This window comes from Salvelinus alpinus, chromosome 17 (assembly GCF_045679555.1).
Source record: "Salvelinus alpinus chromosome 17, SLU_Salpinus.1, whole genome shotgun sequence".
Lineage (NCBI taxonomy): Eukaryota > Metazoa > Chordata > Actinopteri > Salmoniformes > Salmonidae > Salvelinus > Salvelinus alpinus.
The window spans coordinates 14,949,179-14,968,234 of record NC_092102.1 but is presented as its reverse complement, the minus strand read 5'-3'; the positions used below and the strand labels follow the sequence as shown (position 1 = coordinate 14,968,234).

At 43.6% G+C, this 19,056-nt stretch overlaps 1 protein-coding gene across 5 annotated transcripts in view; it reads right to left on the bottom strand.

Annotated features, from left to right (window-relative positions):
* LOC139542228 (formin-like protein 3) overlaps nucleotides 1-19,056 on the bottom strand; it is a 49,129-nt gene that overhangs the window by 21,378 nt on the left and 8,695 nt on the right. For all 5 annotated transcript variants that reach the window (XM_071347412.1, XM_071347411.1, XM_071347414.1 and 2 more), the window contains exons 2-3: nucleotides 2,432-2,515; nucleotides 2,030-2,187 (exon numbers count right to left, since the gene is read on the bottom strand). In XM_071347412.1, the coding sequence (XP_071203513.1) occupies nucleotides 2,030-2,187; nucleotides 2,432-2,515 (242 nt within the window). The remainder of the gene's footprint in view (nucleotides 1-2,029; nucleotides 2,188-2,431; nucleotides 2,516-19,056) is intronic.

The following is a 19,056-nucleotide window of genomic DNA, read 5'->3' as shown; positions in this document are numbered from 1 at the left end:
AGTTCACATGTTCAGGAAAAACTCCTGGCCCTATGTTATGATGCATGGAAAATGATAATAGCCCTTAATAGTCAGAGGTACAGAGAGGCAGGAGAGAGAGACAAGGGGCAGACTGAAACCTGAACACACACATTCCTAAGAGCTGCAAAAGCCAACATATTTGAGTCTACATCTTGTAGACTAAAGTCTGCTCAGAATGGGGTCCCCTACACCCCCACTACACCCCTGACGGAGAGAGAAAAGACTTGGCAAGGCAGCAACGGAAAGTAAACGCGAGTGAGCAAGGCTTCAGATTTCCTCTCTATTTAACTCTAGTTCTCTGGAAGGGGGAAAGAAAGTCCAAACAAATGAATTCCCATTGCGATGAGAGAAAGAATGTGGAAGGCATATGGTATGGCTGAGAGAGAGTGAAGACTGGACTCAAGTTCGAGTCCCTGACAGTCATGGTATTTAGGGCTCGATTCAATCCGTATCGCTGAAGTTCCGCGCCACAGCGCGATTTCAATTGAAAGGTCATTTCCGATTGAGCCGGCATATGCAACGTTTATCGTGGATGCGGTCTCCGCAAACGCGGGAACATTGCCTTTCAATTTCATTCTCGCTATAGCGCTGAACATCAGCGATACGGATTGAACAATCAAGCCCTCGGTCTTCCTTTCCCCCTTAGTCCCAAAACCCCTGCTTCCCCCTTAGTAAAATGCAGGGGAGTGGAATTGGTGTAAAGGTTACAAAGGTTACAAAATATCCCCAATATGCTGGTTAGGGAGGTTACTGGGGCAGGAGACTGTTTGGTAACACAAGACTCTGGATAGCCAAAGGTAAGGCAGAAAGGCGGGAGAGAGGCCCGTGTGTGAGGAAGAGAGAGGTGAGCAGAGAAAGAGAGGAAATAGTGAGAAGCATTGAGATTGGGGCGGAGGGAGTAGAAAAAGGGAGGAGGGGGAGGCGCGCCTGATCATCAGTTTCCTGTCTACCAGCCCCCCCCCCCCCCTCTCTCTCTCCCCCTTCTTTTCCTGTCCAACCAGATGCTATTTCAGATTGTCTTGGCAATCTGAGGAATAACATGTCGTCGAGGGCCAGGATTCGGACACAATAAACAGGGCTTTGTTCCACTGAATTTACCAACCAAACCAAAGCCTCCGTCTCAAAATAGCCTCTGTCTTTTCCTGCCTGTGTGTCTTTCTGGGAAAGACATTAGAACACAGACTATTATAGGAGTTATTATTGGAGGTATGCCCTGAATACAATGAAAAATCACAAAGAACTCTTTTTAATACGAGAGTATATTTGAGTTTGATTTAAAGGGCGGGGGACATCTCTGACGCACTTCCGTCAGAGTTACAGTAAGTATCTGTGTGACATCAAGGAGACATTTGAGGATGATAGTGAAGAAGGAAGTGCTGAATAGAGGTTTGACCAAATTTTGTGTGTGTGTGCATATTTGTTTGTTTGTTTCCTCAGGGTTCATCGTTGGTAGGCCATGCTTACTGTCCCTCTGGCGTACACAACTAAGCTTCCTGCTCACTGCTATGTTATGGGGCAGTGGACCATTCCTTTCCTAGCATTACAGTACAATGACTACCATCTGGGCATTGTGAAGAGGAAGACTCCACTATGAAGTAAAGCAGGCTGGGGAGGGTGGCAGGACAGAACAATAGGAATGATCTGGGCATCAGGAAAACAAGCTGTTGGTCCCTAGGACAGGAAGCGAAAGAGGAAGAGCACAGAAAGGCCCTTTCTCTCTTAAAGGGGAAAAAAGGGTAATTCGTAAAGGGGAGATAATGGAATTGGTTGTTGTAGAGGAAAATAATAAGGGAGTTGATTTCCCACCGGCCTTTCACTTCCATAGTAGCCATTATTCTTGTAGCTGTGCCCCGCCCCAGGGGTAAAGTTACAGTGTGGTATTCGTAGAAGACACATCAATTCTTGTAAACGTCATGTGAGAAGGAACAGTAATATTGGGGATTTCCAGTACTCTGACTCTCATTGGTTGACAGAAGAGAGGAGGGGAGGGATGAGAATAGATCATCACCCTATGTGATTGGTCCTCAGCGAGATCTCCAGTTCCCTCAGAACTTTAGTGGATTCCTGGACCCGCCTTCGGAACTTCTTGCGTGTGACTCCTGGGTCTAAGTAGCCCCGTAGCTTGGAGATGTAGGTGTGAGGAGGATTCTTCACTTGAAACCGTTCCTAATAAAACACACGGGGAAGAGGGTGGACAGAGTGAGCAGTGTAACGGAATAGGGTTCCAACCATTATGGAGAAAAGACTAAACCTACACTGCAACAAAATGTTTCTTTCTATCTAATCTATCAACATTGCTTCACAGCTATTGGTGTTCGAACAGACTAGATGTGTGGGTTTGTAGAGGTGTAGCTGTGGGATTGTTCACTTGTAGTAGCCTACATGTGTTGTCGCATTTAAAGGAGTTTACCTGGTCACAGATGAGATCCCATTTCTTGTCATTATCATACTGTCTGAGGAGTCTGGCTTTGTCGGGAGGAAGGTTCATGGAATTCTGAAACACAAGACAGACAAGATTTCATCAGACACACCCCAGTGCAAATTTCAGAGCACACATCTTTGTTGAATCACTCATTAATCATTTCATCATAATTGATCATTTCATGGCAGTTTCAGGACTGATCATCATGCGTCAGTATGCTGTGTTTTTAGAGGCCAATTTAGTGTTTTTATGGGGCCTATGACTTCACTTCCTGTCTTGACTTGTAGCATCCTGTTGCATGAGCTCATCCAAAACCCTCCTCTGCACCCCAAAAGGCACCCTATTCCCTATTTAGCGCACTACTTTTGACAGAGCCCCAAAAGTAGTGCACTAAATAGGGAATAGGGTTCCATTTGGGAAGCAACCGTTCTCTGCGGTTGGTCGTAATAATCGTCTGAATCTTTCAGTAGTGACTACACTGCACTTTTAACCACCGGCTAGCTAGTAGCTACAGCCTCTCTCTAAAACAGAAAGGAAATGGCTATTATTACTTGCTACTTACTATCTTATTGCTATCACTTATCCAGCCATAAAAACACTTAACACCACACAACATGAGAGAGGAGAACAGCCCACAGGCGACGGCCAAATGTTTTACTGCTGAGGCTCAAATTAAGACATTTAGCATGATTGCGCTAATTTGTTGTTTGACAACTATCCCATTTTATGTCTCTACTCCACCGTCGTGAGCTTTAACACACGCGCCATACAGTATAACACAGGCGCGTGTGTGTGTGTTCGTTCTATGACATGGGCCTCTGCCTCTGGGTAAAGACTTCCTACCATGAGTCATGAGACCATAAACAGAGGTCAGTGGTCAACTCTGAAATCTCTTCAACACCAGGAAGTGCAACAATACGAGGCTGTTAGTTACAGCTAGCTCCTCTCCTCGCCACCCGGTCATGTGTAACTGATCGCCTCAGCATTTCTCTTTGAAGAGACCATGAAGGTTTGATCTGTTTTCTCAGTCCGGCTCAGACTCAGGGCCCCTCATTTTACATCCCACATAGACAGAGCCCCACAGCCAAACCACACATATGCACACACACCAATACATACACACACAGACACACACACCACAAACTGCCTGTCAGCTTGACCTGTGACCCTCCGCTACAACTTACCCCTGGCCTCACCTCCTAGCACACACAGGCTCTTTCTCAATTCATCTTTCCTCGTTCATCTTTCCTTACTCCTCGCCGCCTCCTTGAAAGAAAGTCTGAGGTGAGAGACTTCCAACGTGGTTGAGAAGGAGGCTAGGAGATAGGATGTAAACCATTCAACCATCTTGTAAGTATACAAGATGAAATGTACCAATGAACCAAAAACCATTATATCAATAGTGCCAGCATGTGGTGTAGTATCATCATGCCCCCATGGACTTCCCTATGCTATTCCTATCCCTACAATGATTCATAGCAGTGGAATATCACATATAAAGTGTTATTTGTATTTATTTCCCACAATGCAGTGGGGGTGATTGGATCTTTCCATCAGCAATACGTGTGCAGCATGAGTCATGTTGGACTGGTTGTCTGAGGGGCTGGATGAGGACTGTGGTACATTGCTTCTTTTCTGTGCAGTATTGCTGAAGTAGCCTGGAAATTTTGACGGAACATGAAATGGAGCAGCGTACAGACTGGATTTCCAGGCTACTGCTGAGGGTGTCATTGACTCAGATGTCTGCTGGGAGTCAGACTTCGATAAGACGCTGCTCCTAAACACACGATCTAAAGCAGAAATCACATAGCGACTCAACTTTACTCTACATTTGCCGGCTTTGTTTAAAACCACACTGACAGAAACGGCAACTATAATCACTGATCCTTTGAACGTCTACAGAGTACTCGTTAAACTTTCTGAAAATAAATGACAAATAAAAGAATGCAAAGCTGCCTGCCTGAGGGGGGAAAAATCTATCTGAAAGCCTCTAAAAATGAACAATTATTTGACTCACAGGAAAAGTCTCTGAGAAGAACTACTGTAGGGTTCTCGGACCTGAAGGACTGAAGTGGAGTGATCAGTGAGAATCTGTTACATTAGGCTTCTTTGACAAAACATTGCCTTCCAAATGGCACCCTATTCCCTATTTAGTGCGCTACCCATTGGCTCTGGTCAAAAGTAGTCCACTAGATAGGACCAAAACCTACACCGCTCCGAAAAAAACACGAGCATTCCAGATGTCCAGAATTACACAAGGAATGTGTCCTGTTCATAACGGTACAAATTTGCTCTAAATTCTCTCACTCCCGCTTTCCTTTCCTTCCCTTCTTTTCTCTCTTGGGGGGAGAATGTTACCTACCACAGTCTCTCCCTTTCTTCTCTTTCTCCTCTCTCTCTCGCTCTCCCTCTCCTTCTCCGTTTTTCTCCTCTTTCTCTCTCTCCTTCTCTCTTTATTTCTCCTCTCTCTCTCTCCTTCTCTCTTTATTTCTGCTCTCTCTCTCTCTCTCTCTCTCTCTCCTTCTCTCTTTATTTCTCCTCTCTCTCTTTCTCTCTTTATTTCTCCTCTCTCTCCTTCTCTCTCTTTATTTCTCCTCTCTCTCTCTCCTTCTCTCTTTATTTCTCCTCTCTCTCTCTCTCTCTCTCTCTCTCCTTCTCTCTTTATTTCTCCTCTCTCTCTCTCTTTCTCTCTTTATTTCTCCTCTCTCCTTCTCTCTTTATTTCTCCTCTCTCTCCTTCTCTCTTTATTTCTCCTCTCTCTCTCTCTTTCTCTCTTTATTTCTCCTCTCTCTCTCTCTTTCTCTCTCTTTATTTCTCCTCTCTCCCTCTCCCTCTCCCCCTCGGAGGGCTGTCGCCATGTGAGCTCCATCTCATTCATTCCAAATGTCAGAAACAGGATGGGACAACTGACCACAAAGTTTGATATCCAACAATACTTTAAAACTTGAAATATTTCAGAATCTCAGACAGTAACAAATAAAGCTGATGACACTTGTGGTTTACCACCAGTTCAGTACAGTAACGTTGTATACGGCGTCTGTCAGCTTCTTGGGGGGGAAAGATACAGTAGGATTGAGTGGTCTAAACAGTATTTATGGGCTTCATTGGCGGATCCAGACAGACACTCTGTCAACGTAAATAGTCTGTATTTCTTCATTGTTAATCCTGTAAGGATGAGAGAACTACGAATGTTTGCTGAGTGGATGTCACTACCACAGTTCCCAGTACAGTTCATCATGTGAAATAAGTCCGGCTCCAATGCAAACAACCCAGTGATAATGAACCTACATGTGATGACGTTAAGATCGAACAAACAACCTCACATCTGATCCAGGATCTGCCACAGCCAAGCCTAGTCCCAGGTCTGTTTATGCTGTCTTGCCAACTCCAGATCTGGGATCAGGCTAGCGTCAGCCCAGAACCTATTCCTCTTTGTTTTCCTGCCACGTTCAGCCTCAACTAGCCGTGCAGATTAAGGAAGAACCTCCGGGCACAATACAGGCACAGAGCAGGGTTCACTACTCTCCTAATTTAATTATGTAGTACACACAGCCTACTCTGCACTAGCCCTAAAAAGAGAGAGAGACTCAGAGAGACTCAGTCTCCTCAGAGAGAGAGAGATAGCTTCCTGTATTGTAGTTATTAGTTTAAATCCTAAAGAGCAAAATGTGTTCCCTGAATAACAACATGAAAATCTCTGTCAGCTTTCTGGTAAAGAACATTGCACAGTAGAATATTTAAAGCAAGGGGGCGGGGCATAACGTTTGTTCATTGTGTCATATGAATATGTTTTTATTATCCAAACATGAACCTTTTTACAAAGAAAAACAAAAGATATTAGGCTACTTATCTACTCGTTCCTGTTCCTGATGGCGGCGCCATGATCTCTAACATGAAAACCCACCAAACAGCTCGATGTTCAGGTTTATGTTCAGGTTTGTTTCTCCCCTAATGGTTAAAACTGGGTAGAACACACACAGCTGTGTGTATGTGTGTACTGTACATACAGGTACATGTATATGTGTGTGTGCAGCTGTAAAATTAAGCAGTAAGGCTCGTGGGGGTGTGATATATTGCCAATATACCACGGCTAAGGACTATTCCCACGCACGATGCAACGCGGAGTGCCTGGATGCAGCCCTTAGCCATGGTATATTAGCCAAATACCACAAACCCCAGAGGTGCCTTATAAACTGGTTACCAATATAATTAGAACAGTAAAACGTATGTTTTTGTCATACCCGTACTATACGGTCTAATATACCACGGCTTTCAGCCAATCAGCATTCAGGGCTCGAACCACCAAGTTTATAATGTTGCTTTAAAAGCATGACAGACTAGAGGAAGACTAGGAGTGTCTCTACTGTTTCTCCAGGCCCCCTGACTGCAACACACACACACTGATACGGAGTGGTTGCCTCGAGCTAGATTTGGGTAATTGGAGCAACATAACCCAATTTAGCTAACTTCATTTTACTTTCTACATCCTGTGTTTACAAGAAGAAGCTAAGAAAAGTATTAAAGTAGGATATTTTTTTTTTAGGCTCGCAAAAGAATACTATTCCAACAGAGTTAGCACCTCTCCTGATAGTTTTGGAATGAGGAAAAATACAGTGATGCAGAAAGAAAACTCCAAAAATGTGGTGCTTGTCATAGTTTCACGCTGCCCACTAGCAAACCCAGCAAAGGTCTGTCTTGTTTGACCTGAGATTGATCGGCCTGACAAAGGAGTGAATACACAGCTTTGTGTTGATTCTGTGAAGTCAATGCCATTCTCATCCTTTGACATTTGAGCTATTTTTTTCCCAATAGCATATTGCAGGACAATAGCCAGTGGGCAGGACCAATATGTTTCCCCGTTGATCAAACAAGGCACACACAGGGCCTGAGCCTGGTAACAACACAAAAACTGTACAAATATACACATCCAACCTTTAATCTCATAGCCTGGTGACCATAGGAGTTGGCAGGCTAGCAAAACAGATCTGTGAACAGGCATTTATTCTCTTAAAGTTGTATTATCACCAGCAGTATCTGACTAATGATCAGCTTGAGAAAGAGAGAGAACAGTCCCAGCTCAGCACCACAGAGACTCAGCTCGGACGTCATAATCAACAGGGAACTTCATGTGCCCTGTTACTCCAGCCAGTTCTCTTGCTGAGTCTGCCTCGCTGATTTCCACTTATCCTCTAGTTCAGTTTAGGACCTACAAAGCAGTCAGACTAGTAGCCTTGTCTGAGCCAGAGCATCCCGTAGGACAGGATGTCTATCGTAGGGCCTTAAAGCAGTCAGACTAGTAGCCTTGTCTGAGCCAGAGCAGCCCGTAGGACAGGATGTCTATCGTAGGGCCTTAAAGCAGCCAGAAGCTCCCAAATAAACTACTGAGAAAAACACGGCGGACCAACAGGACGTTTCTCAAGCTACTTTCCCACAGATTCAACACCTACAGAGATAACAAAGGACAGATATACTGCACTGAACCATATTAGGTCCATTACTCATAGGCTACATCCCAAATGGCACCCTATTCCCTACAGCAGGGTTTCCCAAACTCAGTTTGATTGTGTTGCTGGTTTGTGTCCAGATATCAGACATCAGTTTATTTCACCAAGATCTCTGTAGTATATTCTCAAACACAAACAAGCCCAATAATGAGCTCCATGTTTGAGCTAAATCCATGTAAATCTGGGAGTTTTACTGAACGCTCTCATTAAGTACTGGCTAAGCAGACATATATACAGTATATATACAGTTGAAGTCGGAAGTTACACTTAGGTTGGAGTCATTAACTTGTATTTCAACCACTCCACAAATGACTTGTTAACAAACTATAGTTTTGACAAGTCGGTTAGGACATCTACTTTGTGCATGACACAAGTCATTTTTCCAACAATTGTTTACAGACAGATTATTTCACTTATATCTCACTGTAACACAATTCCAGTGGGTCAGACGTTTACATACACTAAGTTGACTGTGCCTTTAAACAGCTTGGAAAATTCCAGGAAATTATGTAATGGCTTTAGAAGCTTCTGATAGACTAATTTACATCATTTGAGTCAATTGGAGGTGTACCTGTGGATGTATTTCAAGGCCTACCTTCAAACTCAGTGCTTTGCTTGACATCATCGGAAAATCTAAAGAAATCAGCCAAGACCTCAGAAAAAAAATTGTATACCTCCACAAGTCTGGTTCATCCTTGGGAGCAATTTACAAACGCCTGAAGGTACCACGTTCATCTGTACAAACAATAGTACGCATGTAAAAACATCATGGGACCACGCAGCCATCATACCGCTCAGGAAGGAGAGCGTTCTGTCTCCTAGAGATGAACGTACTTTGGTGCAAAAAGTGCAAATCAATCCCAGAACAACAGCAAAGGATCTTGTGAAGATGCTGGAGGAAACAGGTACAAAAGTATCTATATCCACAGTAAAACGAGTCCTATATCGACATAACCTGAAAGGCCGCTCAGCAAGAAAGAAGCCACTGCTCCAAAACCGCCATAAAAAAGCCAGACTACGGTTTGCAACTGCACATGGGGACAAAGATCGTACTTTTTGGAGAAATGTCCTCTGGTCTGATGAAACAAAAATAGAACTGTTTGGCCATAATGACCATCGTTATGTTTGGAGGAAAAAGGGTGAAGCTTGCAAGCCGAAGAACACCATCCCAACCGTGAATCACGGGGGTGACAGCATCATGTTGTGGGGATGCTTTGCTGCAGGAGGGACTGGTGCACTTCACAAAATAGATGGCATCATGAGGGAGGACAATTATGTGGATATATTGAAGCAACATCTCAAGACATCAGACAGGAAGTTAAGGCTTGGTCGCAAATGGGTCTTCCAAATGGACAATGACCCCAAGCATACTTTCAAAGTTGTGGCAAAATGGCTTAAGGACAACAAAGTCAAGGTATTGGAGTGGCCATCACAAAGCCCTGACCTCAATTCTATAGACAATTTGTGGGCAGAACTGAAAAAGTGTGTGCGAGCAAGGAGGCCTACAAACCCGACTCCGTTACACCAGCTCTGTCAGGAGGAATGAGCCAAAATTCACCCACCTTGTTGTGGGAAGCTTGTGGTAGGCTACCCGAAACGTTTGAACCAAGTTAAACAATTTAAAGGCAATGCTACCAAATACTAACTGAGTGTTTGTAAACTTCTGACCCACTGGGAATGTGATGAAAGAAATGAAAGCTGAAATAAATTATTCTCTCTAATATTATTCTGACATTTCACTTTCTTAAAATAAAGTGGTGCTCCTAACTGACCTAAGACAGGGCATTTTTACTAGGATTAAATGTCAGGAATTGTGAAAAACTGAGTTTAAATGTATTTGGCTAAGGTGTATGTAAACTCCGACTTCAACTGTATATATAGTGGGTGGGATCGTCTCTCTGTTTTAGATCCATAGGCTGGCCAACATTCAATGTGATGAATCGTCAAAATTTTGATCATCTAGATTCTAGACTGAAAACTGGATCCCAGTCCCACAGCCAAACTGATTAAATCCATTTGAGTTGAGTCAAGATTTTCTAAGATTGCTGAGAACTGTAATGTAGTTTGAACACTAGACCAGGGTTTCTCAAACTCGTTCATGGGGTCCCTCCTGGTTTCACGTTTTGGTTTTACCCTAGCACTACAAAGCTGATTCAAATAACCAACTCATCATCAAGCTTTGATTATTTCAATTCACTGTGTAGTACTACGGCAAAAAACAAAAAAAGGACAGAGTTTGGAAATCTTAGATAACTCAAGAAATCTGTAGGTTTTAGTCACGCAATTTTACATCTAGCTACGGTGTTTAGTACAATATCTCTGCCCAGACATTGCTGATGCATACCAGATCTTACAAAGTAAAAATCCTTATTTTGGGTTAAAGACCAGGCGACACTTGACCGTCTAAAACCAGATAGAAAATATGTAGAAATGATAATGGACCTATACATTTAAAACTACAGTAATTGCCCGATTTCTGGCTTGCAAATAGATTTTGGCAAACAAATCGGTAACAAACAAATCTGTTGAATTCCCGATGTGCCCCTCGATGGGAGAACCCTTTGAAGACCCTTTTTTGGTTCCAGGTAGAACTCTTTTGGGTTCCATGCAGAACCCTTTCTACAGAGGCTTCTACATGAACCCAAAAGGGTTCTACCTGAAACCAAATAGGGTTCTGCCTGGAACCAAAAATGGTTCTCCTATGAGGACAGCCGAAGAACACTTTTGGAACCCTTTTTCCGAAGAACCCTTTTGGAGGCAGCTCATATCCAGTGGATTGATGGAGAATTATACAGCACAGACACTCCACGACTAACCCCGACCGTCTGACTGTCTGACCGCCTCCTCATCTGGTAGGACTACAGCAGATGAGACCTCAGCCTTGTGGTCCGAAGGTGTTTTTATGTGACAATCCCGCATAAAAATGCCTTGCAAGAGAATGGCCTCCCTCCCTGCCAAGTGCCAACTGGTGACTTTCCCTTTGAAAGCAATCCCACTGTAAAAACGACTGCCCTAGACTGTGTCTGAGAAATTTACCCCTAGAGAGAGAAACTATAGGCTTGCTCCTGCTACACTTTAATGAAAGGGTATTGGCTGGTAAGGATGGAAAACCTCTCGCCGTTGATCCCTGACAGAAACTAGATCCAAGAAGAATCCAAGACTGAGGAGGCAAAGAAAACAACATAAATATGGCCTAGACCTGGACTGACTGTTTTCTTAAGCCCTTTTTACTGAGCACATCTTAGGCACAGTGGATGAGAAAAGCAAACCCTATGTATTGAGTTTGGGCGGTGAATCAGTTTTTAGTGAGTAGAGTAGTCTGTATTTGGCTCAAGATAAATGACTCCCCCCTTAAATAACAAGTGGGAGAAGAATCTGAGAATATAGGCTGTTCCCTCCCCAGGGCAAGGAAGGGCAGCCTCCTAACCCTCCCTTCTCCCCTCTCTCTTCTTCCCCCCCTCTCCCTGTCTCTCCTTTCCCCGTCTCTCCTCCTCCCCCTCCCCCTCCCCCGTCTCCCCTCCTCCCCCTCCGACTCTTCCCTTCCTCTCCCCTTTTTCCTAATACCCTCTCACCTCCTCTCCCTCTCACTCTACCCCTCTCTCTCCCTCTCCTCCAACCCCTGTCCTACAGACTCCCATACTTGAGGTAATGCATGAGATAAGGCTGTTTGTACCAAGGAATATTACATCGCAGTGGCTGTAAACATAGGTGGGACAATGTAATGCAATGTCATGTAAGTGAATCAGTGACAATGTATTGTTAGGCTCCATCTCTGGTAAGATTCCATCCCTGACGACATCTGCAGATGCACTGCTGCTAGCTACACTGTAGTCTTTTACCCTGTTAACATCACTGCCAACACTATTGTCTGCCTTGTCCTCCTCCCTGTGAGCAAAGTACAATGAAAGAGGACAGACACACACTCGCACACACCCTGGGACAATGAAAGCGGACAGGACAGGAACCTCAGCTGTCACCGTCATCGTCATGGGACCAGGGGGACTTCCTTGACTCTTCAGTAAATTAAACAGCTTTGAGTAATGAGTTTTTTGTTTGGTAGATGTTATTACGTGTTTGCTGAGGGGGGCTGTGTGTGTGTGTCAGAGGAGGCTGCTGAGGGGAGGACTGATCATAATAATGGCTGGAGCGGAGCAAATGGAATGGCATCAGCAACATGGAAACCATGTGTTTGATGTATTTGATACCATTCCACCTATTCCGCTCCAGTCGTTACCATGAGCCTGTCCTCCCCAATTAAGGTGCCACCAACCTCCTGTGGTGTGTGTGCAGTGGTGGAAAAAGTACCCAATTGTACTACTTGAGTAAAAGTAAAGATACCTTGATAGAAAATGACTCAAGTAAAAGTCACCCAGTAAAACTTTACTTGAGTGAAAGTCTGAACGTATTTGGTTTAAAATATACTTAATTATCAAAAGTAAATGTATAAATCATTTCAAATTACTTATATTAAGCAAACAAGACGGCACCATTTTCTTGTTTTTTAAATGTACGGATAGCCATAGGCACACTGAATTTTTTTTAACCTTTATTTAACTAGGCAAGTCAGTTAAGAACAAATTCTTATTTTCAATGACAGCCTAGGAACAGTGGGTTAACTGCCTTGTTCAGGGGCAGAACGACAGATTTTTACCTTGTCAGCTCGGGAATTCGATCTTGCAACCTTTCGGTTACTAGTTCAACACTCTAACCACTAGGCTACCTGCCGCCCTCATTTACAAATGAAGTATGTGTGTTTAGCGAGTCCACCAGATCAGAGGCAATAGGGATGACTAGGGATGTTCTCTTGATAAGTGAGTGAATTGGGCCATTTTCCTGTCCAAAATGTAATGAGTACTTTTGGGTGTCAGCGAAAATGTAAAAAGTATAATATTTTCTTAAGGAATGTAGTGAAGTAAAAGTAGTCAAAAATATAAATAGTAAAGTAAAGTACCCCAAAAAGTACTTTAAAGTGTGTGTGTGTTTGAAAAATGCCATCACTGTTTTCATGCTCTCAGGTAAAAGACCTGTTGAATTAAATTAAGAGAGGCAGAGCCAGAAAGGAGTGTGAGAAAACGCTGCCCCCTTTCTCTGCGCCGACATCTGATCCGCCTGGCGCTCTTCACAAGGTAACCCGAAACAGGCAGTCACAACAAAGACCAACAGAGCCAGAGCAATCAGCACAAAGAGACTGGAGAACTGCCGGGGCCGTGGCCCACCAACCAGCTAGCCTACTGCCACCTCACCCAGAGAGACAGAGGGGGGATAGAAGGGAGGTGAGAGAGAGAGAGTGAGAGGGGAGGGGTAGAGTAGAGTAGGAGAAAAATGGGAGCGGAGTGAGAAGGGGAGACGAGAGGATGAAAAGAGAGAAGAGAGGGGGAGAAAGAGGTGGAGAATTGGGGGAGGAGTATTGGCAGGATGACATAGGACCCCATCTCTCCCCCCTGCAGGTTCTTGTTGACAGAACCAACTAAAACAGGCTCGGCAGCCACATTAAGGTATTAACATAACAAGCCTGAGCTAACTGAGGTGTTCATTAACATGCTAGCTAAATCCAATGACAGAACCACATTCTCTGAACCACCAGGACAATAAAACATTCCAATCCCATTGTCCCAAACAACTTACAGTAATGACAACTAATGATAGTACTGATCTGTACATACCCCCTTTCCTGTAGTCAACTGACCCTCCAGTGGCCTCATGGGTGGAATGTTATCCATTTTTGTCATAATTTCCTAATTATTAAACTTTTTTTTTTTTTTTTAACCTGACAAAAATCTGGTGTTTCTATGTCCAATGGTTTTGTTATATTTCTGTCTGTGATGTATATAAAGTGTAATATTGGGATGCAAATTCAAAATGTAATATATTTCAACTGACATGGTACAGGTGTCTTCTTTTCTTCAGTCCATAACCATGTGTGTGAGGTGTGTACTTTTGTTTCAAAGTAGATGTGTTTAAGACTACCAAGAAACACTGTGTGACCCTGATTTAGCCCACTGCAGTAATTAAAACACAAAGTAAAAATAAAAAAGGAATATAAAAAATGAATTTAATAGGTTACATATAATGTATAAACAGTTGGTATCAAGGAAAATGAATGATCTAACACTGATCTGCTTCTCTGCAGACAATGAATCCATGCTACTAAGCAACATAATAGCTGAATTGATGGCCTGAAAAGCGTTAAAACACAAGCGTGTAAAATCCCCATGACACCATCTTGATGCGGCAGTTAGCAGCAACAGGCTTTCCAGCTGTGGTGTGACTGTGAGTCTGTCCTACAGTCGGCTCTGCTCTCCCTGCAGCGCAGGAGCCAGGGCTGACTGTTGCTCAGCGCATCACTTTCCCCTCTGAAGACCTGGGTTCAAATAATATTGAAAATCGCTCAAACACTTTCAGCGTTTGATGTACCCTCCCTGGAGTGCCAGGTGGGCGGGGTTTGCAAGTTCATGTCTTTTCTGTTGGTTCCACTGTAACAGACAAGCTCAATCCAGGACAGAAGAAGTATTTGAAATGATTTGAACCCAGGTCTAGAAGCCTGGCCCGAAAACCCCCTCATCTCCCCTGTGCCTTCTGGCTCTCAGACGTTTGTATAAGTTCTCTACCAGTCGCCGCTTGCCAATGGAGACCCAAAGAGGCAAACGTCTAGACCTCCACCGCCAATCTGAGACATACGTTATGTAGACGTAAAGACTTGGTGTGATATCTGACAACCATTTCAGAAAAATAAATACAAAATAATAACTGAGGTATGGCTGCCCCTCAACTGTTTGTTAATTCATGAAACAAGCCATAAAAACTGGATGTGATGGCAAGCAACCTTTTTGGAGCAAAACAACAAGTAATTGAGCTATGGCTGCCGCTCAAAACTGCGTGAGTGTATTTATGTATTTTTCTGTATTTTTAGAGTGTATTTATGTATTTTTCCTCCAATGGGTCTGGATCGGGGACATGAGAAGAATGATCTATGCCGTCCATAGCCTGTTGAGTCCTGCCGAGATGAGTTTCCAGACAATTATCATAATAAGGTTCTTTGAAGCCGGACCAGGCTTGTTATGATCTGGCCAGGGTGGGAAATGTAAAGCCGTGTCTGCGACTCAGGGGCTCTGTGAAGGAGCCAGATGCGCAAACCTCCAACGTGAATCTAAACCCTAGTGGTGGCATTTCCAAGCGGGCAGAACACGTTGAAATGATGCGATTACAACTAGATAACATCCAACTGGTTGTATTGATGTCATTTCAACCAGTTTCGCCCCTTGGGTCACTCTTGTTGTGAATGTCCAAAACATACCAATGACCTTATCACACAACAATGTCCTAGAATGCCCCCACTTGACAAAACACGACTACTGGCTAACCAACCAATGTTTTGACACAGGAAACAGAGAAATTAAAAAGGTTATGAGATGAAAAATAAACAAAATGGCCACTACAACTGATCATGAATCAGGCATTCGTTCATTCCAGCATGGTCAACAGACGTCCTGTTTGTTTCCCTCAGGCCGTCCAGAGGGAAGCCCCAGACCAGAGGATATACGTATGGTATGCCAGGAATGCAGGTCGATTAATGCCTCAGTAAGTCAGGTCATGGCCCGCCGGCCCTTTCGGCACCCTGCACAGTCAGTCAGAGTGTCAGCTAGAGATCTGCTGGAGCCTGGAGGGAAAAACACAACAGAACCAGGAGAACTGTCTATCTGGAACTAAAGGCCCTGGAATGTCACCCAAATGTGGAATTCCGGACTAGAATTGACGGACATTACTTTAACTAACCTCAAAACAACAGCTCTGAATCGGGAATGGTGTGCCGTTTGGAACGCAAACGTAGTGTTAAAGCCATAACCCATTAGTCCTTCAACTGGATTTACACCCGTCTGTCCCTGTGAGGGTCGGAACGTAAAAGAGTAAGAGAGTGCAGCACAAAAGGCACCAAGGGATGAGGGCCCCTGTTTAAACAACCCAACCAACAGAGTCCCCATTGTATTGAGGAGGAAACCACTTCTATCCAGAGGAAAGGCTAGGGGCTCACTGCAGCTGCATCAGAGACAGAGCATGCAACCCCCAAATCCCCCTTTAACTTCATACCTACACACACACACACACTCACTGCATGCACATACACACTAACACATTGACATATACATAAATAGATCCGCCACACTCCCTCACACATAAACAACACTCGGCTACGTGAACCACACTAAGGATCAAACAAAATGGCTTATTGTACAGAGACAGTACAACGAACTACGTACGCTCGTACTGTAGACTTCATATCCCAAAGTCACAGCGAGGAGAACACTGTTTGTGTTCAGCCTCCAGCCCAGACCATTCAAGTTGAAGTCTTGAGTACTCTTGAACAGTATCAAAGTGGTCAGTTGAATGACTGCCTTAAAATAATGCAATGGAAGAATGGAATGGAAGAATCCTTGTTCAGTCAGGTGGGTCACACAAAGAACCTCACAGAGTTATTGACGTTCCATGTGCGTAGAGACACGCTGTATCTGTTCAGTCATGCTCTTCAACTTGACCTGGGCTTTTCAAAAAATAACTGCTCTGCTCAGAAAAGCACTAAAACCTATCGTTCTGGGCCCGTAAAGACGAACCCATAATGAGGACTAGCTATAGCCTGGGGGAGAGAGAGCCAGATGGACCTGCCTTCACTATGCTCCCACAGTCCCTCCTCTCCTCTCTGTAGCTGTATGGAAGCCTGGTCCTGGCCTTGGCGGTGACAGAGACATATGTACGATTCTCCCAGCGGGAGTTTGTGGCATAGCAAACAAACAAAAGATGACCCCCAACACCACAAACACACACGCCTCTTTAGAACTGTCGAATGTGTTGACAGAGGTTAGCGTGGTCAGAGAAGATACATAAAATGATTTAAGTTGTCCAATAAACGCTGCACACAGTTTAGGCCATTAGTTCCAGCTGAGTGGCATCTCTCAAACACTCTGTCCTCCTGACTCAACTCAGAGTGATCACAGAGGAGAGGGTGGTGGGTAGAAGTTGGATTCACTTTGTACTGTAGGTGCTTTCTGTCTCATGTCGCCTCTCTGTGTTTCAGTTACCCTTCCTATCCTTCCTCCAACTTCTCAAAATCTCATTCCACATATATCTGTGAGGCCATCCTGACTCAACTCCCCAGGTCTTTTCAGTGCTCTCTGATCATAGAAATAGGAGAAATAGACTAAGGGGCAAACGAAACGGACAAAAGCGCCCCTGTGACGAAGACACACTATAGGCAAGACTCCCGCCAGTGGAGAAAGCTTTGTTTCCTTGCTGAAATGTTTGTTGTTGCTGTCACAGGTTCAAAAGGATATTTGTTAAAGCCATATTATACTACTGTAGTTGTTAGCGTTTCACCATTCCTTTCCCTTACCGTTTACTGCAGCCTTTTCTCACCCCCCTGAGTGGGAGGGATGTTTGTAGTGCACATGAGCGTTCACAACACTCACGAAGCTGCGCTCTATCCCCCCCCGGTAACACGTAGGCTTATTTGTGTGCTGTTTACTCCTGAGAGCTTCTCAGTCTCTGTGTTGTCACTGTGAACGCGCATAGATGTACCTGGCCTGCGCACCAGAATAGACATAGCCAAATAAGTGCCTGTTTATAAGTGCCTGTTTTGGGATGTTCTCGTCAGTTCACATTTGGTATCTCATTGCGGTAGCCGCATTTGAGCCGAGGAGACCCCACCTGTGCCTTGTACTGTTAGGAGAGGTTCTGCCTTTTCTTTGGAATGCTGACATATAAAGTCAGAAGTTTGTATTGATATATATATTTGTAAATATAATTGAATTGTACATTTATCACCATCATCACCAGCGCTGTGTAAATACATTTGATCACCATTTACACCTCTACCTGCCTGCCTCGTTGTCCTTAAGCCTACTTTGCAACCCAAGACTGATCATTTGACAGTCCACTCATGGGTAATTTCCACTTCTATTTCGATCTCGCTCTGACTACTGCTGATGTCAGAGGAGTGGAGGAGTCACTTTGTCAGCACTTTCCGTCTCATTTCACTTCCCCTATGGTTCACTTAACCCCCTCACTGTGCACACCACGTCATTTCAACGTGAATAATTGGGTAATATTTGGTTGAGCCGTTGATCAATGATTACAACCTACGTTCACACCACTCATAAAGACAACCGAAAGTTTGTTGAATTTCCAAAGGTCTATCTATCACTGTGCTTTCAACCATTTAAAAAGCACAGCAAAAATAAAATGGGAATACAATGTCAGATACTTTATTTATTTATACAACATATTAATGGGTTACCACCGTGCTTCATCTAATAGCAGAACCAAATGACCTGGATTGCAGTTGAGATTACATGAAAAATACATGGTGCAAGTGATCAATGCTGTTCAAGATTCTGCACAGCAATTATGAAGATCTCCACAGACCTGCGATGACCTATGCATGCTATCTTAAACATGCACATTTTATATGATTACATAAGGAGAAATGTACAGTTACATTAAGTAACCTCAAAATGTTGGCTATGGATGTGTTACTCATTTTAAGGTTGAATGTTACATTAGTTTGCAAGAATGTTCTTAAAACTGCAGTATGTAACTTTTTAGGCGACCTGACCAAATTCAACTAGAAATGTGAGTTATAGATGTCATTCTCATTGAAAGTAAGTCTAAGAAGCTGTAGATCTGTTCTATGTGCGCTATTTCTATACGTGCCATTCTTATGCTTCATTTTTGCGTCTTTTACTTTAGTTTTGTTACACCAGCTTCAAACAGCTGAAAATACAATATTTTGGGTTAGTGAAAATGTACTTCACAGCGGTTTATATGGTACAATGATTCTCTACACTTGCTTGTTATGTCACATCAACTGAAATTAAGCTAACTATTAGAATTCAAGCAACCAGGAAATGGCGGAGCGATTTATGCATAGTACATCTTTAACTTTAGGCTATTTAGTGTATTACAAATGTAATATTTTATTCGTGTTTGGTTGACAAAGCAAGCCAAATATCAACATTTAAAGGAGATTAATCTACTGCTTGTATAGTTCCATCTGAGCCACTGGCTTAATCCCATTCTTTAACTTTTATATTTGGTTGAGTTGGAGACGTGAATCCAACA